We start from the raw sequence: 22,497 nt of genomic DNA on the forward strand, positions 1-22,497 counted from the left end.
GCATTTGAGGAATCCAAAGCAACAGGTTCCTCTTTCTGCTTCCCCAGAAGAGGCACCAACTTTCCAGGAAACTTCAACAAGCAGATTAAAGAAGAATCCTTCTAAACAGGAAAGGATATTTCAGGAGTAGGGAATAGGCTATTCATCTCCATGTAGACACTCTTTGCCTAAAAACCACTCTGTGAAAATAAATACAGCCTAAAACAATATCCTCTGCTTACTCTGACAGCTCCAGCTCCCTTCCTTGCAAACATTCACTTGTATCAAGCCATTTTTCAAAAAGGAAATAAATCAGCAGCTTTGGGGTTTTCTGTGGCTTTCTATAGTTCTCTCTCTGACAACTAAAAAACACCACATGTGCACAAGTGGCACCAGAGGAAACTGAGGCAGAAAGCAGCAGGCAGGACTGGTGATCCATCCTATCAGCCAGACCTGTCCCAAACCCACCATTCAGAAATGATCTACAGGATCTGCTTTTATCTTTTTTTTTAGCTAGACCATTCAAAATATTTTGAAGCAGCTCCCTGGGAGATCAAAAGAGTAATGCAAGAAATATACACAAACATTGCATATTTTATATATATTAGTGTATATTCCACTGCAGTTCAGGAGGCAATGAGACAAAGTCTGGACCAAGTTTACTTCAGAGCCTAGACCTGGATCAGATCTTTGCCATTTGCACAACCCTGTAAAATGGCCTTTTTCAGGCATTTTGCAACACTTAGTTACTATTTTATTATTTTTCAAGAACTTCCTCTCTCATTCACTACCACAATCTGCTCCCCAGGCTGGGAAGCACAGTTAACAAAATAAATAAATTAAAGAAAAATAGCTCAAGCCTGTCATATGCTTTGGTGCACAAAGAAGGAAAATAAATAATCACAAACCTGATCTATGCAATTAAACACCTCTGTCAGCCAGAGGATGTGTAACACAGGCAGATTAATCCATTTCTCACACAGTGTAGCACAGCTCTGAATAATTAACTGCATCACAGCCCATGATTTTCAATGTTTTTACATTAATACCAATCAGAAGGAGCAGCAGCCAGGCAGACTTTTCCTCCCACCCACAGATCCCCACCTCATTTTCAGCAGTTTTCTAGGCTAATCTCACACCTACATCAAAGCTTGGTTCCTCTTCACCCCAAAGACGGTACCAACATCCTGAAGGCTCAGCACATACAATTGTTTTAAGTGATGGTGGCAAATCACAGCAGGATTTGTGTTAAAATGCTTCCTGGCATAATTGAAACCCAGCCAGCTCTGCTGTGCATGCACAGTCTGTGCTCCAGCAGCACAAATGCAAGGGCTGAAGGGCTGCTCTTAAAGCAGGAATCCCAGTCAAGGATCACTGGGAAGCTCTGCTCAAATGCATACTTACAGAACGAGGGAGCAGTTGGGGATAAAATGTAGCAACAATCCTTCTTTGGGTAGTAAGCACAGCTTTAATACTATTTCTAAAGCTTTTTCGAGAGCTTGATGCTCTTTAAACACAACAAAGTCAAAGCAGGCAGAGGTTTCCTCTCCCTACCCTCTTAACAAGACTGCTATCCCGAGATAACTGAGCTACAGCTCTGCTTCCCTTATTTTCCTCAGCATCAAAACTCTATTGGAAGACTCCTAATAAAAATCTCAGCGGTTTCCACACCTCTGTAATTACGTCAGTGCTAAACACCAGCATTTATCTGGGCTGCTCTACGCAAGTTTTAAGCTGGAAATGTTGCTTTATTCCCTCTGTGCCAACAGTCATGGGTCACTTGACACAGACCCCCCCAAGCCACGAGCAGATCCGGTGGGTGACGGGCAGCTCTTCCATCCAACACCCCTCACACTCCGTGGCTCCAGTGATGAGAGACAGCCCTCCTGCCAATTCCCATAAAGTGCTCTGCTTTCTGCTCAGCTATGGAGAATGAATTACTGACAACAACATGTCTAGACACAGGCAATGGTTTGGAAATGGTTACATGCTCACCCTGGGCAAGATATTAAAAATATCTGCATTGTCAAACACCAAAAGCAAATAGACTGGGATTAGCTCTAAATGCCTCCATGGCTTCCATTAAGGGTTCTGACAAATGTTTTCAGTACTGCTACTGGCAATAAAAGAAACATTTCAAGGCTTGCAAAACAGTAATAAAACTGCTGTGAAGTATAATTTAGAATCACAAGAAACCTATTAGTCTCCTGTAAGTCAGACATACTTCTGGAGATCTGCTGTTTTGGAAGAGGGTTTATTTGCCCACTGCCTTATAACTGAAGTTTGAGTTAATAGGAGCAGGTAAGGCTGTTTTAGCTACAGCTCAACTTTCTTAATGGTGTTTTCTGTTCACATCATCACCTTCTACTCTTTGTGTTTATCTGCCCCTGAGGTTTGCTTCAAAGGCACTTGGCTCTCAAACACAAGGATAAAAATCGTGCTTTATTTAGTTTTACTTCCTACATGTTGACATGAACTCAAGAGATAGAGCACAGCAGCAGAATGCTTTCATGTGGCTACCTGCAACTTCAGAGGAATCCAGAAAGCTGCCAGCTTGACTGCCCTGTTTGAAGGCAATCACGACCATAAGAGAATTGGGGAAGGAAAAGCACAGCTTGGGGAGAAATCAAAGGAGGTCAGATGTGATCACCCCTTGAAAACACCAGTGCTTCAACTATGGCTGGCAAAGATCATAAACCATGAGATTTCAGCTGAGAGATAAAGCATTAAAGCTGCTCTTCATCCTTTTAAAGCAGGATTTATAGCCCCAGTCCTACAGGCAGCCATAACTGTTCACATTTTGCTCCAATTGAAATTCAAATGGTTTAGCTAAAAGGTTGGAAAATTGAGAATATTAATTCATTCCTCTTTCAAAACATAAGCATAACAACAAAGAAAAAAAAAAACCCAAACATGTTCTTCCATCACAATCAATTTGAGAGATGTTTTTATAAGGAGGTGCAAAAAATGCAAAAAGCTTAAAATCAGAGATTCTGATTCAACTTCCACTCCCTGGATTATTCAACTCCTTACCTCAAGATGTGGCTACAAGAGCTAGAGTGGCATGAGTAAAGAGGGGTTAGATAAGCCCTAGAATGATGGTGGAAAAGAAACAATTCTGAAAGGGATAAAGAGACTTCATCATTAATTAATCTTAGGTGATGGGAACAAAACACCCCCATGGCAAGTCATTCAGCAGTTGCCCATTTCGATGGCTACTCTTACTCTTCAGCATTATTCAGTGGATCATTAATTCATGCAGTATTAGTGACAACTTACTGAAGGAAGCAAACATTTAGGAGTTATGGTGTAGCAGCTCATCCACAGCCATTTTTACTGGTTTCAGCCACCAAGCAAATGGGCAAGTGACTGACAGCTTTACCCTCATCACCAGCTAACCTATCACTGACCCTCAGTTGTTCAGATCAATGCTAGGTGCTTACAGCTCAACAAAGCTTTAAATGTGTGATTAGTCCCCACAGACAACTGTGAACTCACTGAAGTTCTTTACATGCACCATCTCATGCTCATCCAGTACAAGTGAAGAAAGACATTCTACATTCAGGATTTCATGCACCATTAATCCTGATGTTCTTACTGAACTTTACTAAAATAAAACAAAACAAAAAAACAACAATAACAACAACAACAACAAAAACTTCAACCAGCCCAGCAACTACTATTTCTGTTGTTGCTGCTTTGAAAAGCAATACAACCAAGCTGTACCCAGTGTAGGTTTAAGTCTTGTGTAAAGCTGCAATCCTATCATGCAAGAAACACACAACATGGCATATCAAATGACCATGCAGAAGCCACATATTATACATCAGATTCCCTGGCATTGACACTTGGGGACTTTTTCCCCTGGGGTAAGTGCAAAGGTCCTCAGACCTGAAAATGGAATTATAATGGCAATTCCCATCAGATGATACACATGGATGAAAGGTCTGTACTACTACTACACCAGCCTGCTGCTTTGTTCCCAACAACCATACAGTCTGGTTAATCCACTTGTAGGAACTGCTCTGTCAGATCAAAGGCAGCTCAATATCCTGTCCAAGTCTTCAAAAGAAGGTGTAAAAACCCTATAAAAAGCAGTTACAGAGTTATCTGCCCAGAGGGGAGACTTCTGACTAAGCCTGGGCAGTTAACAGTTGGCTTATGCTTTAAACCAGGGGAGTTCATAATCCTTTTTTTAAATCCTATCTAATTTAACCTTCTCAACTATAGGTTGATTTATTTAATCTCACGCAATGTTTGATCTCCGTATTTTTGGCAGAAGTTCTCCAGGTTAATTCCATGAAATTCTAAAGGACATTTCTGATTTACTGCAGTTCAACTTGTTCCCTCTGCCTCCCCAACTGCCCTCTGACCACAGCAGTGGAAGAGCTGTACTTTCCCTTCACTCTTCTTGTGTGCAGACCTGTCAGGCCCAGTCCTATTAGAATTTGGAATCTCTTCCTAGGAGCAGAAACACCACATCTGCCATGCTCTTTCCTTAACCTGTCTCCTGTTGAGTCATCCTAGTCCAGTGTAAAATATCCCATAGCTTATGTTGCCCTCTCTGCTGTTCAGCATTCCTGGTAACTGCTAAGGTGACAATCCACATCATCTGCTACTCACGAAGGAAAAAAAAACCCAAACATCTGGATGAAAGAAAACTCAGCTTTAATTGCATGAAAATGAAGTGGAGTTTGTGGGCAGAGGGGAGGTTTAGGGCCTTTCAGATTAGTAATTTTTTAAAACAAGAAAACACTTATACAAGAAAAAAGCTGGAGGCAGGGTTATTTTGAGGCAGATGTTACACCATTGTGTTTCAAGGATTGGCAACAGCAGCAAAGCAACCAGCATCCCACAATGGAAAAGAGTAAGAGCAAAACACAGCACTGAACAGTGTGCAGCTGTGAAGTACAACACATGGGCAGACTGCTTTCAAACACACACCAAATGCTACATGCTTGTTAACTACCCTGGGCTGCAAGACAAATAAGAAGCAGAACTTCAGTTATAAATCAAGAAGTCCAAGATGAATTGTAGGCCACACTGTATCTGACCACCTCTCCTTACACTCCACTCCCAGTCACACCCCTGAGTAACAATCATTACAAGCTATATTGTACTTTGCTGTCAGCTGAATCCCACATGCAGGAAGGATCTGGGAGCATTCAAAAACATACAGGGAAAAAGACAGAAATCAAGCACTGAAATAAATTCCTGATTAACATCACCTAATTCAGTAGCTGGGCTAGAAAAAAAGCACATCTCTGCATGGCACTACTCCTGCTGCCTACATTCTTCACAGCAATTAGTACTTCAGCTGAAGAGCTGAATGCCCTTGACTTGGCTAGCTCTTAATTCAAAAAATTGGTCCTTCCTGCATTTTCCATACCCTGTAGCACAATAAATTAATCCATTGCATTAACCTAGAGTATGCAAAGCGTGCAGGTTATCCCTGACCACCCACACGGTTCAAGTGTTGAAATACAAGGATAAAGATCAATACCTTTAACAAGCCAAGTCATACGACTCAAATCACTCTAAGCATGGCATCTCCACAAGCCAGAAGGCGGTCCTGGATTTCCTGGCCTCTGGGAACATGCTAGGCTCAAGGAAGCTCAAGGCCACTCATGCGTTCAGCTGGTGATAGAGCCACTCACACTGCATTTCCTAACCCCACTCCAAATTAACCTTCCTCTTCTCCTCCATCCCAAGCAGTGGAAGTGCCAACCACTAAGCAGCACGGACATTGAAAGAGATGGACAAGAACCAAATCATCCCTATCAGGATGGCAGAAATGTTTGCTGCTCTCCCTACCCTCTCCCAAGCAACTGTTTTATCCTTTAGCTGGGAATAAAGAGAAGGCTATGGGTCTGAAGCACTGTAGAAAAATAATTATAAAATCATTTAAGCACAGTCTTCCCTTTGCTACCTCACTGCCCGATGAGAGGGCACTGCTCTAACACCAGAGCACTGTCCTGACCCCAGGCAGTCCAGCAAAGTTCACAGTGAGCTGACTATTGTGCTCAGATGCCTCCAGAGCAAAGAGAGCTAGTGAAAGGCCAGCTCATGTTTTTAACTGCACAGGGGGAGAGAAGAAAGCAAGGAGGGGGTATAACACACCCCAGTATGAACTCATCATCTTGCTATTTGCATTTGCTGCTTTAAACAACTGTAATCTGCAAGGATTTATAGTTACCTTCCTTGGGGGAAAAAAACCAAAAACCATACAATCCTTCAGTAAGAAGTAGTTGCTCAAAAAAGTTAATAAAACTAATTGGGGAAACTGCCACGAAGGGAGACTACAAGACTGTAAAAGTTGAGAATATTTACTTTAGGGAAGAAGCAAATATGGAAGCAAGATAAAAAGAAGTGAAGGTAAGAGCACAGAGCAGAGAAATCAGGAACTTCCATCCTTTTGGCTCTTGCACTGGGAATCAACATCCCATAAACTTGACAAGTTCAAAACAAACCCAGAGAAAACACTTTTTACACAACATGTCTACCTCAGCAGCCAGTGCCCCAGGAAGCTGCTACAGCTCAGAATCATCCTCTCCCCTCCACCATGACTTTAGGTTCAAGAATAATTGCATACCCAAGCCTAGAGAAGGACTCACTCTGGTGAGACCTGGTCACAAAACTGGAAGCTCCAGAGACCTGACAACAGCAAGACACTGCAATCCTACCCATAACAGGAAAAATCCTTGTGAGCACCAGGTCAGCCAGGGATTTAAAATATGCAATTAGAAGTACTCATATAAAATTACATGCCAAGTGTGCACAGCATCTCTTTCTGAACCCAACCCTTTTAGCCAGAATTGGCCATTACTCAAAGACTGACAATCTCAATTACTACATCGTGATAATGCAGTCAGGAATACAGCTGAGAGCAGTATGGACAAGCCACATAAAAGGCTTGAAAAGGGTTCCAAGGGTTGGTATCAGGACAAAAAGACCAACTGTGAAAAGGGAAGAGATCTTGAACTCCTACAACCAGCATGAGCCATAAGAGGATTTGCACAGAGGCCACCTTAAGAGTCCTACACGCAACCCTTCACAGAAGCACGAAAATGTGACAGCTTGGATGGAGCCTTTCCTCCTTACAAGGGCAGATTTGCAGATACCTATAATGATAAAAATAACATTAGTCACTAAATAGAAACTGGAACCATGGTTCAGGTGATTTGCTGAAGATCATACAGGTGTACAGTTCACCAGGATTCCCAAATTCTGCCCGTTTTACTTTCTAACTGCAACCACAAAAACAAGTGCCTGAGGTAACACTATAGAAGTTGTTGTAAGTGGACAGACAGGCAGTATTATAAAAATCCTAGACAGTTGCTTTAGAAGAAAAGATGGTACAAGGCCTCATCTCCCCAGTTTTTACTCTGCCAATATTTTCTATAGAAAGTTTGACCCCAGAGAGCTTTCTCATTTTAGTGGAGACACCTCAATGTTCACAGGAATGTCCATTTCTGCCTGGCTTGAATCCAGGGATCTTCCACGTGTGAGGTGACAACTGCAGCACTGCAGAAGCACCAGGTCACACACACAGGGAGAGGAGAAAACCAAGCCCAGCAACATCTGAGTCAGATGAGAAAAGGGCAGTTTCAATTACCACGGCTACCTCTGCAAGAATCTGTTTTTCATTGAGATAACCTTGAGAAGAGAAACAGCAGAAGGAAATTATGGAGCTACAGCTCCAAAGGACTCTCTCCTGTCCTGAACTCGGAATTAAGGGGTTTCCATATGGCAGCCTGCAGTATGTCAGTGATCCCTTTAGCTGGCATCAGAACCAGAGAGAGATTAGGAACAACAGCTAATTCATTTAGTTTTTCTCTTTGCAGGTGAAGGGGAAAAAATGTAAAGAACTGCAGGAAGGGAAAAGAAAGCAAAGCCATTCCCTTAAATTGTAAAGGTTCTGGAAGCATGTAGCTCTGGACCCCTTCAAACCACAGAGCTCTGGTGGGTACAGCTGAGCTTCACACTTGCACATTAACTCTGTTCAAAACAAAGGGATTATATTATACAAAGTGCTTAGCTCTAAACAAACAGTATGAAGTTCTGCAACAGTTGATCTTTTTAACATTTTAAGTACCGTGTCCCACAGCCAGGACAACTGAGCTGCCTCTAGCGGAGTCAGTCAAGTCCCCTCACCTTCACCCCACCTCAGGAAAGGCTGTTTAAGGCACTTGGCAAAGAGATATTTCAGGGATAACAGAAATACAACTCCCCAGACAATTTTGGTTGCATACCAGGAGTTCATCCATGCTCGTCTGACACTTCTCCAGATTGATCCGTTTAATTGCCACCTTCTCCTTCTTCGGAATGCAGAAGGCCGCCTGCACCACCGCAGTCGCTCCACTCCCTGTGGGTGAAAAAGAGAGTCAGCAACATCTTACGGACTTCAGCAGGAAGGGAGAGAGGCCAGACAACAAAATTACAAATGCCAGAGAGTAAAGACAGCAGAGCCAGGTGAAAACCCAGTGAAGGCTCTCCAGGTCTCCCCACTCAGGTCTGTGCAGCCCCATGGGTCAGCTCGGCTGCCACAGCCAAGTACTGGGCAAACCGAAGGGAAACAAGTGGATCTTTATGATCCCTTCCAGGGATCGTTCCAGCTGTGCAGACAAAAAAACCCATCCAGACTCCAGCTTCCTTATAACAGAGGAGTGATTCTACTCATGTACTTTTAAAAGCAATGCCACTGAGGTCACACAGCCTTTTAACCTGATGTATTCACCCAAAGTGTCAAAACAAGCCACAGTCTTTGCTACCAAAACTAATGAGATTTTTCAAATATTTTTAGGTACTAATTGCTGCTCTCATCTCTCCTCATTTTATGCAAAGACACGAGGTAGGTTTCATTCAAGCAGGTTCAGCTCCAGTTCTCACACCGCCTCACTGTCTGGGTTGAGAACCACAGCCAGAGAACATTTAAATTCCAACAGGGAAAAAATACTGCATTTTAATGTACAGTTGTTCAAACTGCTACAATCAGGCATAAGAGTTCTGGATTTAAACTGCTCAGCAGTATCATACCCTTTGATATCAAAAGGAGATTGCAACAGTGAGACTTCAAATCTAGTTGATGTTAAGTCTATTTTTGCTGGCCTCCAAAAATTGATGCAACATTCACGTCTCATCAATAGGACACCTTGTTACTTTACTTTCTACCTTCATCTTGGTTCCCCACATTTACACACTTCACTGGAAAAGAGTAAATCCAAATTAATAAAAAAGGAGGTAGGATAGGTGGAAAATAGTTCAAGAGCTTCCTATTGCCAATACCTAAAAAATGCTAGTAAAAATAAACTCACAGCTATTTTGTTTATTATCCCAGGCATAACTCATGAGCCCATTTAGGCTGAGGAGAGAGATGAGAACAACTATTCTGCATTTTGCAGTAACACACATATTTTACCAGATTCTCCTGTCCCTAACACTATAAAAACTGCTTCCAGATTCTGAAATTCAGACAAAGCATATTTTTGCAAGCTTTGTGATTTTTGTCTAGTACATTCACATAAACTGGGGGCAAAAGTTTTCAATCTCATCTTCAAACAAAGGCTACTGAAGCTCCCTACAACCACCATCAATATTCTTCTCACACCAAGTTGCACCAAGATAAATTCAAATAAAGTTCCGGTGGGGGGAAAGAGCTTGAAATCCATACAGAAAAACTTCTCCATTCAAAGTCACACTGAAATAAATTGAAAAGTCCTGAACTGTGGGACACTGCTCCTCTAATCTTCAACCAGAACCTGCTACAGTGGAGCTACAGGACTTTGACTTCACTTTATATGGCATTGCCAGTGCACCCTGGACAACAGCATCAGCTTGCCAGGGATTCCCTGCACTCAGGAGTTTACATTTTAATCCCAGAAGGCAACAATGTGCAGAACACAAAATGCTAAGGTTGCTAAAGCTGAACTATTTCACAAAGCAAATGGGTTTTTAAGAAGTTCAAGACTGAGGCCATTTATTACTCGCACAAGTTTTTCAGAGCACGGAGCAAAGCAAAGCTTAGGTGGAATAAAAAGACAGCAATAGTACCAAAAATATTTACAAGGGACTTTGAAAATGAAATTTGAGTGTTACAAGCAGGATCTTGAGCAAAAGCTGGAGATGATGTAGGAGTCTGGGCAGATATTTAACACAAACCACTCAAAAAGAGCAAAGTGGGGAGGTTTTGACAGCAGAGTTTGGCTACACTGCCAGGAGCAGGGCTGAGACACACAACATTAAGCAGGGGACAAACATTCCAAAAGCAAACCTCCACACACACTCCCTGTGGTCGCTTTGCCTGGCAAGCAGCAGGTGCAGGAATCCAGCAGCAAAGCAGCAGTCCCAGCACAGACGTATTCCCATCCACTGGGAATCCTGGGTGGCACTGACCTGCTCCTCTCCACCCAGTACCTGCTTTCCTAAGTTTTTTCTGCAGCTTCTCTGGTGGGTAAAAACAGTAAAAACACATAAAGACTCAAGACAAAGAGGGCAGAGCACACAGAAATGCTGGCAAAAGGCAGAAGTGAGTTTGCACTTCCTAGCACTGCTGGTCTCCCTAACTGCAATTGCCTTTTGGAAGTCAGAATAAAAAACAAACACGGTATAATTTCTTTGGAAAGTGTTAGATCCCAGAAGAAATGTTGCTGCTGACACATTCAAAGCGCCAGTATTATGATTTCTTTCTTTGGATGTCTTGGTGCATAGTAATAGAGGCTGAAAACACAAGCCAGACCCTGTTAAGAATATACAACTGTGCACCTCAGAGGATTGTCTTGTCACACAACCCTTTTCACTCCTCAGTTAGTTCTTCAGTGTGTATTTTCAGCTCTAAAGCTGCCTGCACAGCCCTCATTGTTATGAGAGTATCTGTACTCAAAGACTATCTTAGATGCTGAGTAGTGTCAGCACACTCCTGCTTTCCCCCCACAGCATGACATCCTGGGATTTTTGTGCCACTTAGACCCAGCTGGCGTAAGCACAACTGGCAGAGGTGCTTCTTACAATCCCGATGGAATATCACTCCTGTAGACCAAATCTTTCACAGGATGAAGTCCAGGGGGTTATACAAGTGACTACACAAGGAATAGCTTTTTGTTTTATTCTTTTAAGATGTTACTACCAGAAACAATAGATACAGACTAATTAAAAGCAGGAGCACTCATGCTACAGATCCTTCCCACTCCCTGAGTCTGCGGGATCAATGCTCACCACGACTTGAGGGCAAAAACTGCTTTTCACTAAGTGCTTGGACAATGCCCCAGCCTGCAGGGACCCGATCTGTTAGGAGTGTGTGGCATTATTTTAACAGTAATGAAATCCCAAACTAAATCCTTCTGGGCACATGGCAGGGAATCATCTGAACTCGAGACTCCTCCCATTTAATTCCCTGCTGCTCCTACTTTTCTGGCAGCTCTGTTTAGTTCAATCACCACCTGCTCTCCCCACTCCCCCCTCTCCCGATAATTCGTCATTTCTTTCAGCTCCTCTGTAGCACTAATTATAGAGAAACAATGAAATCTCAAAAGCGTATCAGGCAAGGATTAAGCCAAGCTGCAGCACGATGTGCCACAAGCAAGCTGCTCTTTGGTGGCAGCGGCAGCGTGCCGTGCTCCTGGGACCAAACAAAGGCGGGTTTCCATGCTTCTTGGAAGAGTACAGAAAACATGGCAACACGGGCACTTCAGGCTTTGAAGCCACACAATTTGTTTGTTGAATGCCAAGATGGCAAGAAAAGGAAAGGAGAGAAGCTGCAGCAAGGATGCTGAAGACACTGCTAAGTGAAAACAGGCATAGAGAGAGATGATGACACCAACGGAGAGAAAAAGAAAAGGCCCATCAAGGAAGTTTTCTAAAGTTTAAGAGCAGGTAACAAATGTATGGGGAATGGTGGGAAAGAGAGGAGATTTCCTGGGCTGCTATGAACCACCTTCAATGAGGAAAAAACCCCAAGGGCAATTTGTGCCAGGGCAGCACTGCTTGGTCACACCAACTCTCCCAGCAGGTCAGAGCCAAACACGGTCCCGAGGGCGTGGGCAGCACTGGGTTAATGTTCCCGTGCTCAGTTCACACTCACTCCCCAACTCAAGACTCTGATCAAGGTCAGCGCTGGGGCTCTTCCCTCCGCCTCTCTCAAGATCAGCTTTCGCAGAAAATTTGCTCCCTAGTTAATCTCTTCCAGCATAACAGCTTAGCAAAACAATAAAACTGGGCACAGCCAAATGCTTGCTGCTTTATTCCTGAAAAGCAGGAGATCGTTTTGTTGAAGGCTGGGAGAGGGGGGAGGACAGAGACCCCAAATGTGTATTAGGATCTGCTTAATACCTCCTGCTTTCACCCCTGTAGGCTCTCATATATAGTTCCAACCCTTAGGATAGCAGCTGCAAAATTCCTGCATAAGAGGGTCACGACCTACTTTAGAAAACATTGCCTTAGGAGGAAAACATACCCTTTCTAACCCCTGCTTCTTTCATGTTTCTACGATTAAATGGCTCTTTCTGAAATAAAACCAAGCTCTGAAAGGATTAAAACAACCCAAACCAAAAACTCCCCAAGTACTCAGTTACTGAAGCCTCATTTTTCCAGGTTATCTCCTCTGCTCCCCTGGATCCATTCTCCCTGTACCTTTAGCATCCACAGCTCCAGCCTGAACTTCTCCTTAAACTGAGACAAACCCCCCATGAAAGCCCAGCATCAGCCTTCAAGGGAGGCTGGACACCATCTCTTCTGCAGTTGCATAACTTACATGAAGCTTCCATTTTTGAAAATAAAGACAAGCCCAAGGAGATCTCTTGTTAGAGTTAATGGAAACCAATTATTTCAAGGCTAATTGGAGAAGCAGAAAGACAGGGGACTGACCAGAGGACACAGCATGTTCCTACACACTTTGTCTCCAAAGATAACTCAATCTCTGCAGCCACAAAAGGACTTTGCAGCTCTCCCAGTAAGAGTGGGACGAATTGCACCAATGCCTCCTCCCAGGCAAATGCAATTGAAGCCAGAGATCCTCTTGGCAGAGGGATCTGCTTAAGCAATGGGAACAGTCGTGCCAAATGGTCACAAGACACACACCAAATTCTGGCTCTAAAATAGAATTCTCCTACCACATGCAATGGTGATTTGAAGTAGTTACATGGAAAGAGGACTCACAAAACAGTGTTTCCCAAGCTCTAAATCTACTTCAGGTACCCTGGGAGATGTGAAATTTTCCCTTCATGGTAACTCATTTGCTCACGAAGCTGTTAAAATCAACAGGGGACATGTTCCATAACAGTCTTGGAGCATCAGTCCTTATCCTAATGCCATATCAAATCCCCTCTGTAGAGGAAACATGCTCTTCCAGGGTCCAATGCATGTTAGAAACCACTTAGGTTTGAAGGAACCTCCAGTGGCCTCTAGTCCACTCTCCTGATGAAAGCAGGGTCAAATCTCAACTTAGATAAGGTTCCTCAGCATCAAACTCAGTCTAGTTTGGATTTTCTTTAATGAGATATTTCTGCAACCTTTTTGGCTGCTTCTGTGTTTGACCACCCACACGGTAAAAAGCTTTTTGCCCCTTGGATAGCTGAGGACAGCAACAACTCTTCTAAGGCTGAAGAAATCCAACTCTCCCCACAAGTCATATTCCCAAGTCTCCTTCAGCATTAGACTATGCCCAGCCTCTGCACAACCTCTGCACAACCCTGCCCTCTGCTTTCCACCATTCCCCAGCACACACACGACCTCTCTATTTTTAAGCGAGATCTGGAATCCATCCTCCCCTATCTGGAGTGCGGTGCCAGAAAGCCGCTCATGACGCAGGCTCTGTTTATAATTGTGCCCCCGGGTTTTCCTCTTATGAACAATGCACACAAAACACTTCCCTGCAAGGCTGCTCTGGACCAAGCAATGTCTGTCAGGTTCCAGGTACCCCAAAGCCCAGGAGACCTTTAATGCTTCACAACACAGACTCTGTGTCCGTGCCTGCAGAGCAGGCATGGGGATGGAATCCTCCATCTCTGGATGCCTCAGCTCTTTGACAGCCTCATGCCAAAGAGCTGTGGGAGCCCTGCTCTGTCGTTACTCATTCCAAGGACAATACAATAATAAAACTAGAAGCTACAAGACTGGGAATAGAACTTCTTAACTGTTCTTACAGAGCACAGTGCAGATACAGATCTAATTAAACCAGAAATTAAATACCATATTGCAAACTCTGACTGATCTTGCATTGTTTGGTCCATTTGCTATGAAGGCAAAGTGATGCCTCTATTTTCTGCACCTCATTTGAGGCTTCTGGTGAGAAGAGTCCTCTCACAAACAATGAGCCTCTTCTAAAAACAAGCCAGCAAAAAAAAAGCCTACTCTCAAATTTCTAGCCAACTCAGTATGGAGTGGGAATACTCCACTCCCCAAGGAGGTCTTGGTAACAAGAGTCCACTGGATGTCAAAGTCTTCCTGGCAGAAGCCCCACAATTCAGGAAGAGTGAAGTAATTCAATTTTAATGGTCCTTGAATACAGTTGTACTTCTTCAAGCCATCTCCCCACTACGTGTCACATTCGTACTACAAAATGGAAGATGCAATTCACAATGACAATTACAAATAGCATCAATAAAACCAACGGGAATTCGTGATGGGACTCGTATCTATTCCTAGTACTGTCACAGAGGGGACAAAAACATCTGCTCAGCTGTGGAGAGGAAAAAGCTATCACAGCAAAGTGTCATCTACTCAGCCTGGTACTGCAGGAAGAGTGTTAACAATGCCAGAAGTGAAGTTACAGCCTCAAATCAGGAGGGTCACTCGGGTGCCTCAAGCACTGCTCAGAGCAAACCCAAACAGCAAAGTGGCTCTAAATGCAGTCAGAGACACTGTGAGCAGCAGCGATATCAGTAGGGCAGAACTCAGTTGGTTTTGCTCTGTGCCTGGTTGGGAAACCTACAGGAAACTAAAGCAGCAGCAGAGAACCCATGGCCAAGACACAAAAATGATACAAAAGCAGGAGTGTGTGGAGCTGCCCTCCCACAGCAACACAGGGAGTGCAGATGTGCACCTACCACCAGGAAGCTCCCAGAGCTGTGCCAACACATCCACACTCACTCCCAGACACCTTTCCACCACTCATTCCCAATACGGATTTACTATTAACAGTATCTGCCATAAAGAGAAGAACCAGGGTTTTACATTTATTTCTTTACAAGCTGCAGCACAAGATGATAATACCCTATTTAGAACACTGGTAGAGGTAGTAAGAGGTCAGGTTTAACTTTGTGCACCTTCTCTGCACTCCAGTCATGCAGCGTTTGATCCACAGCAGATATGGGAAGATACTGTGTAAAGAAGAGGTAAAGCAATACTTGCTGATACAGTGCAGGGAAGAAATAAATCAGAGAAGCATAAGCAAAGCCAGAAAGCAAAAGCAGATTTAACTGAGAAGTTGTGAGGGGGACAATTTTAAAACCCATATTGGGGGGGGTGGAGGAAAACCAGCAATCCCCCCTAACTACACATGAAGACACCTGCACTATGTGTGTGCAACAGTCCTGCAGGCAGGTGTAACAGCTGAACTCCCACATTTACAAGACAGTGGTCATGCTTGTATTTCTGAGGAAGAAGCTTTGAGGAGAATAACTCAACCCTATTTTAAATAAACTCTTTCAAAACTTCATACTTCCATGTGGTCAATGTCAAAATGTCACCCCACCCTTGAGCACAGCCTAACTCACACCACCGAATGCAGCACGTTCATGCCTCGTTCAGGCTCACCTTGAGCACAGCCAAGTGCTGCGAACATTCAGCTGGGCTCAAGCCAAAGGTGGCTGCAGGTACATTAAGACACAGGGGCATGTGCTGCACAACACACTGAGAAAGGGCAAGGATTGGGAGGTAACATGTTCAGGCACAAAATTAAGGCTTAAATACAAATGACTCCTATTTTGCACCAACACATCTGATGGCAACAGCCTAGGACTTTTACTGAAAGAATTGGAAACAGGAATGGGGAAAAGCAGAGTTTTCATTTGTGAATTCCTGTTTGTTTCATTTAAATTGCAGGTGTATCTTTGTAATTACCTCTGATCATTTATTCCAGTACAGCCAGAGCTCAGGTAGTTTGTGATTCTGTGCAAGTTGCATGGCCAATGATTTCAAACAGTGCTCACACATGAGGGATTTCTGCTGTTAAGTCTCCATCACGTGTCTTCCCCAAAGCCTGGGTCTTTGCTCAATTCATGTCAGCATCTGCAGTGTCCAACAGACAACTGACATCCCAGTGTTAGCCCAGCATGTTCAAAGAATTTCAGAAAATAAGGAGAAAACATATTTCTGAAACTCCACTGTCCAATTAGAAATAGAGCCAAAATATTTGAACTGCACGTAAACTTGCTGACAGTGAGTTATTTACCATCCTGACAGAGCTCTCGCTGTTGACAATACCACTGAAAACCACACATTGTGCCCAGAGCTCAGAGGTTTCTGCCCATGTAAGACAATGCATTTCTCAAGATTCCCAATGCTCTGTGTACAGTGGAGAGGGATGATAAGCCAGCAAAGATCACACAGTGCTGCCAGCACTTGTTTAAACAGCCTTCCCATCCAGTGGTCCATCAATACAGAAACACTCGATGCCGCAGACTTATTGTCCAGGTCTTTAACTTGCATCTCAGACTCGGAAGGAAGAACACAAATCCACATCCAGGCACTCGTAAGAAGTCCAGTTTGCAGAGCCATCAGCAACTGATGGGCAGCACCCACAGCTGGACACATCTCCCCATGGCCCCACTGAACTCTACACTATAAATAAATAAATGACACTGATTTCTAAGCTGGAGGGAGATCTAGCTACTGTAATCTAAATGACTCAATGCCAAGGTTTCTGCAGAAAGGAAGGGGAGCTTTATGGAAATTTTCACCCCACCCCACACCGCATTGTTCTCTCAAAACACTTTCGATATCTCCTAGGCCCTGAATGCAGAAAAACGTCATCTGCTTTCCACCTTTGGCAAACATTCCGGCTGAGAATCCTCACAGACTAAGCAAGGAAGTGACAGGTTTGGAGAGCAAATGATCATCAGCCTGTCAATATAACACAGATCAGGACTGGAACAGAGGGTGGGGAATAGGGCCGGCCACACAGAGTATGTCAGCAAGATATCTGACCAAGCTGTCACTGGGTCACTTTGCTGTGTGATTGCACCAGCAGTCACCAGCTTACAGCACATCCAGCTGAGCCAGGCTTTCCGCTGCCCCCCTACAACAGAGCTGCAGCCCCCCAGCATCACACTCCACACCAGAACAAGAGATGCCAGGAAAAAAAACAGACAGGAAGAAAAGCCACTGGCCACAGAAGGTATCAGCTGAGAGAAGGATTACCAGGGACGAGCATCAGCCCATCTGATACTCCCTCAACATTTCCACTGCAAACACCAAAGCACGGACACAAGGGTGCTGCTGTTGGCTGTATGCCCAACCTCCTGCAGCCCCCAGGATATCCCAAGTTAGTCCAGGCTAGAACACATCTCCATCATGTCCTTAAGGACACACCCTCCAGTTGCCTAAGGTGCCCAGGTGATTTGGGGAACACCTCTGAGACCATTTTCCCCACAGCAATAACTACAGTAAGCTCCAAGGGCCAGTTACACAAGTCCTGCGTGACCTGCCACATTTACTTAAGATGCTATTAGCATGCCTAAATTAGATTTTCAGTTTGAAACCAATTATATTTATTTGATTTCATGCCAACATCCCTGCCTAATTTAAAGGGCACTGCAGCTATGCAGTGTTAATTCCACATGATGGAAAGCAGGTTCAAACATCTCATTTCCAAACACAGCAATTTTAGTGGAGAAGGTTCATCCTTCCCTTTTAATCACTGCCAGTTGCCTTTATGGTATATGCAGCAATGTAAATATCATGCTATCTGTCATCAGGTATTACCAAGGCTTAAAACACAGAGCTGGTATAGTAGCCAAGCCAGCACTCTCCTTTCTTCCCTCCCAACCTTTATCTCTGAACTCTGTCTCAAATGTAATTGTCAGCTGTAGAGGATATTTTATTTGGCCAGGATTCCACTTAACAGAACAATCTATCTGCACACAGTGCAGATGTTTGATAGTACCATGGTTATTTTATGTAAATAAGCTTTTAAGTATCAGATACGTCCTCTCTCGAAGGCTATTATCCTTTCTTTTCAGGGAATATCTACTAAATATTTTCCATATTTATTAGTCTGTTCAGCACACAAGATTAGCCCACTGGTTCAAAATTACATTCTTCAACCAAGAGTAATGAGAACCATCCTGAGCCTTAGGATCTGGACAAATAACTGTGCTCAGGCTGCCAGTCCATCAGCCCCTCAGCTGTTCAAATAAGATTTGCATTGGTGAGTGGTTCAACAGGAAAAAGATACTTCATGCTCAAGATACTTTTTCCAGCAAAGCACAGTTTGGTGGAAGTCAATACCAAGGTATTTCTTAGCTGTTAATACCAAGTTATTTATTAGACAGCACTTGGCATCCACAATGACAAGTTTTACTTTAGTGAAGGGATGGAACTTACAGCTTCACCTTCCAACTTTCCTGGGGGAACCTTCTCACTCTCTACAACTCCCTGAAAGGAGGAGGTAGCCCAGTGGGAGTCAGCCTCTTCTCCCAGGTAACAAGTGACAGGATGAAAGGATAGGGCCTCAAGTTGCATCAGGAGAGGTTCAGGTTAATTATCAGGAAGAATTTCTTCACTGATAGGGTGGTCAAGCATTGGAACAGGTTGTCCAGGGAAGTGGTGGAATCACCATCCTGGAAAGTGTTCAGAAAACGTGTGGATGTGGCACTTGGGGACATGGTTTAGTGGTGAACATGGCAGTGCTGTGGTAAGGGTTGGACCTGATGATCTTAAAAGTCTGTTCCAATCTTAATAATCCCATGACTCTACAATTTTTATGACTGCCTCGTATGGTGAGAGACAGAACGGTTCACGAAGTGGCCTAGGACATGAAGACATATAACACATCAGGTTTCCGAAGGACTCCATTTTCACTGACAGATCTTAAGGAATCACAGATTGGAGACATTTGTAGTCAACACCTTTAAGGTTTGGAGACAGCAGGAACACCAAGCTGCAGCTCTCCTGTGCCTTCACAGGGAAGTGTCCTTGCAGATACGGCCTGAACGTACAGCAAGCAGCGCAAGAAAACCACGGAGCCACAGACACGTGCTAGAGAAGACAAGGCATTGTTAGTTCCCACTGTCGTAGGGAATCCATTAAGCAGCTGTTTCACAGAGCGATGACAGGGTCACAGGGAGGTTCCAGCAGTTAATAGAACGTGTGCCGGTAATTCCCCCATGTGCCCCTTCAAGCACAAGCATTCATTAATTCGGTATAGGGATTATACAGTTTGGCATCAGCTAGAGCACACAACTGAGCTCCACGACCCTGGGAGTCCTTTCTAGCACTGTCTCAGCAAAATAAGTGACAGTAGCTTTCTGGCTTTGTTCTGAAAATTTACATCATGAAATCCCTCCCTGTGGATTTTGCAGGAAAGGTGCTTACTCCATGACAAGAAGCGTTGTCTTTAATTTACGAGTTTTCAAGCCATCGAGATAAGCTAATATTGTGTTGCCTGCCTGAAGCTGGAGATGGCCTGAAATTCCCAACTGCAGTTTCAGCTGCCTCACTTCCCTCAACAGGTATCAGTTCAGAGCACAACCAACTAATTTTCTTAAGAAAAATATTCTCTAAGTGCTCTCATCCCACAGCCATTAACTCACTCTCTCACTTTTCAAATACCATCATTTTCCACTACTCCCTGCACTGTTTTCAAAGCTTCCTTTTCAGAAGAGCTGGAATAAACCCTGGAACCTAAGGAAATCACCCTGAAGACTGAAAATGAGCAAGAGACTAATTTAGACCCAATTGAAAATGAAAATGCACAACCTGTCCAACAGTAACTATGGAGCTTTCATCCAGTGTTTAGGAAAACATCAGTTTTACAAAACACACGGCAAATTGCCACAAAATGCAATAATCTCACACCCTGACCACAAGCACCTCAATACAATTCCACATTCACAACTAGTTTTTTAGACATTTTCCTACCTGACAACACTCTTACCTCTAATGAACTGCAAAACTTTGTCAATTAACTGTGCTCCCAGAAGAAAAACAACAATTCTTCCACACAACAAGCCAGCAGAGGATACCACAGGACAAGCCACGTGCTCAGTCAGATCTCACCAGAAGTAAGGTGGGTACTCAAGGTCAAATTTTCACTCCACAGTTTTAACTTAACTCAATTCTGTGGATGGATGAAAAGAGAACACCATCCTCCCACACAGCTTATTAATAGCAAGGTGCTAGCAGGAAAAAGAGTCAAGTTTGCACTTAAATTACCATTCATGACCATAAAACAGTAAAATTTTGGCAAAACCCGAGGAGAATTTACTACAGTAAGAAATGATCACTGAAGTATTTTAACTCACACTATTCTTTAACAGCTGCTTGTGCCTTTTCTTTCTAGAATGAATTTACATAGGCTCATTTCCTGCCTACCCATTGGGGAGAATGCTATTAAGTCAGCTTAGCATGAAACAGTGAAATGAAACAAAACAAGAATTTTTTCTCTCCCCCACCCCAAACTCTCAAGACAAAGAGGACAGAGCAGAAAACTGAAATCTGGTAGAAAATTAAAACCTCATTCAGAAAAGTTTTTTTGTATTCCCTCAAAAATGCATTTTAATTTCCCTGAGTTATAAGAGTCTGAAGGTGGTGTTTCACGAGCATTCAGTACAAGTTGTATGAAACTGTAATGGATGGGAGGTGGAAGGAAGATTTGGCTAAAATGGTAATTTTGTGAGAAAGTGAATCAGTGCTCTGAATTTACTCTGTGCTTCATTCATGGGTGGGATCTGTGAAGCCTTTAAGACTTGAAGACAGTTGTCCCCCGCAGACTTCACAGTGTGCAGAACCAAAGAGGCCTCAGAAATCCTTGCAAGGCACATTAGACTCTCGTTTGGTAGAAATTTACACATAACCAAGTATTTTTTTCAGGATGGAATTTCTCGTAACGACGAGAAAATCTGTGTTAAGCAAAAATTCTGCGTGAGGTGATGCACATCAGGAAACAACAATCTTTAAGAACCTTGGGAAGTGGTGGAAGGACTTCGAAAAAAAAAAAAATAGCTGTTGAGTAGTGGTGAAAAGAAACACTGGATTTTTATTTTTTGCACTCGGATCACCACAAATCCCTACCTCTTGCACTGTGTGACAGGGCCACCTAATACAGTTAAAACCAAGGAATATGCAGGTTGTGATGATCATCATGAGAACCCCACACGTGAGCAGAGTTTCAAGGCAAACAACACTCTCAGACAACCTAAGGGATCAAACTCACAGCTGGCAGAATCCCACACTAAGGTCAGTCCCTTCGCTTATGTTCATGCACGAGAGGAACATGAGAGAGGCTGAAGCAGTACCACAGACCCAGACAGGTACCCGTACCCCTGCTGTCATTTAGCTGTAGTTACACCATTTGTTGAAGTGATCTTGTCTTACTCAAGTCAGACAAGTGTGATTTTGTTCTTAGCCCAGCTCCCTTCATTAGCATATGCATTATTTTGCATACCAGAGGCACCACATCCCTTCTCACACACCAAGAGCGATAATGACCTTCTGATAAAGAGCGGGGACTGCCTGTCAGCCAGGGACCTAACCCTGTCTCCGAGACTTTCCCGTGTGGCTGCCAGGAAGAGAGACAGAGTTTCACGTGCTTTTTAGAAATGTCAAGGCTGAACTCCCTTAGGTGAACTCACAGGAAACTGCAGCAACTTTGAGAGCCAAGTTCTTCATATCTGCGTCTCAGTTGTTTGATTCTAAAGGGAGCGCAGGATAACAGGCTCAACTCATCTGGAAAGTCCCAGCATCCTGATATTTCAAAGATTTTGCAATGCCAAATTCCACTGCTCCAACAGCTATTCTTCTACACCCACAAAGCCCTCAAGTCTGTCTCTCCCTATTAAGAAAGTTTAATAACACTGAGTTTACAAGCACTCCATTAGCATGTCCACAGCTAAATTTACTGCTGCAGAGATTTACGACGGATATCGTGCATTTCTGGGGAAATCTTCCAAGAAAATTCGACCAAGATGTAGTTTTTTGCAACTCACTAACGCAATTAGCAATAAGACCCACTGTTATTGCCATCACTTTGGAGAGCTCCAACTTTTATTAAAAGATTACATCTCTAGACACTGGTTTGGTGGGCAAGCTGCTAACACTTGGAAAGAAGAGAGGTGCTGCCAAGTTTAAACAGACAAACATTCTGGGGAAGAGCTGGTTCTCCTCAAGATTTCATCAGCTGCAGAAGGAAGAAGCCTCCCAGGCGTGCATTTGTCAGCCAGCACATCCACCCCTCAGGTGTGCTCAGGAGCACAGCACAGCAAAACGTCCAAGCACCAGCCAAGAGATTTGAATTAAACTGAAACTATTTAAATGAGATTATTGAGAAATGAAAGTGTTAAACATTAATCAGTACAGGTACGTAAC

At 43.6% G+C, this 22,497-nt stretch overlaps 1 protein-coding gene across 2 annotated transcripts in view; it reads right to left on the minus strand.

Moving 5' to 3' along the window:
* The window catches only part of OXSR1 (oxidative stress responsive kinase 1), a 97,483-nt gene that overhangs the window by 69,852 nt on the left and 5,134 nt on the right, over positions 1-22,497 (minus strand). For both annotated transcript variants that reach the window (XM_032695647.1, XM_032695652.1), the window contains exon 2: positions 8,232-8,344. In XM_032695647.1, the coding sequence (XP_032551538.1) occupies positions 8,232-8,344 (113 nt within the window). The remainder of the gene's footprint in view (positions 1-8,231; positions 8,345-22,497) is intronic.

Source organism: Chiroxiphia lanceolata, chromosome 1 (genome assembly GCF_009829145.1).
Source record: "Chiroxiphia lanceolata isolate bChiLan1 chromosome 1, bChiLan1.pri, whole genome shotgun sequence".
In the NCBI taxonomy this organism is placed as follows: domain Eukaryota; kingdom Metazoa; phylum Chordata; class Aves; order Passeriformes; family Pipridae; genus Chiroxiphia; species Chiroxiphia lanceolata.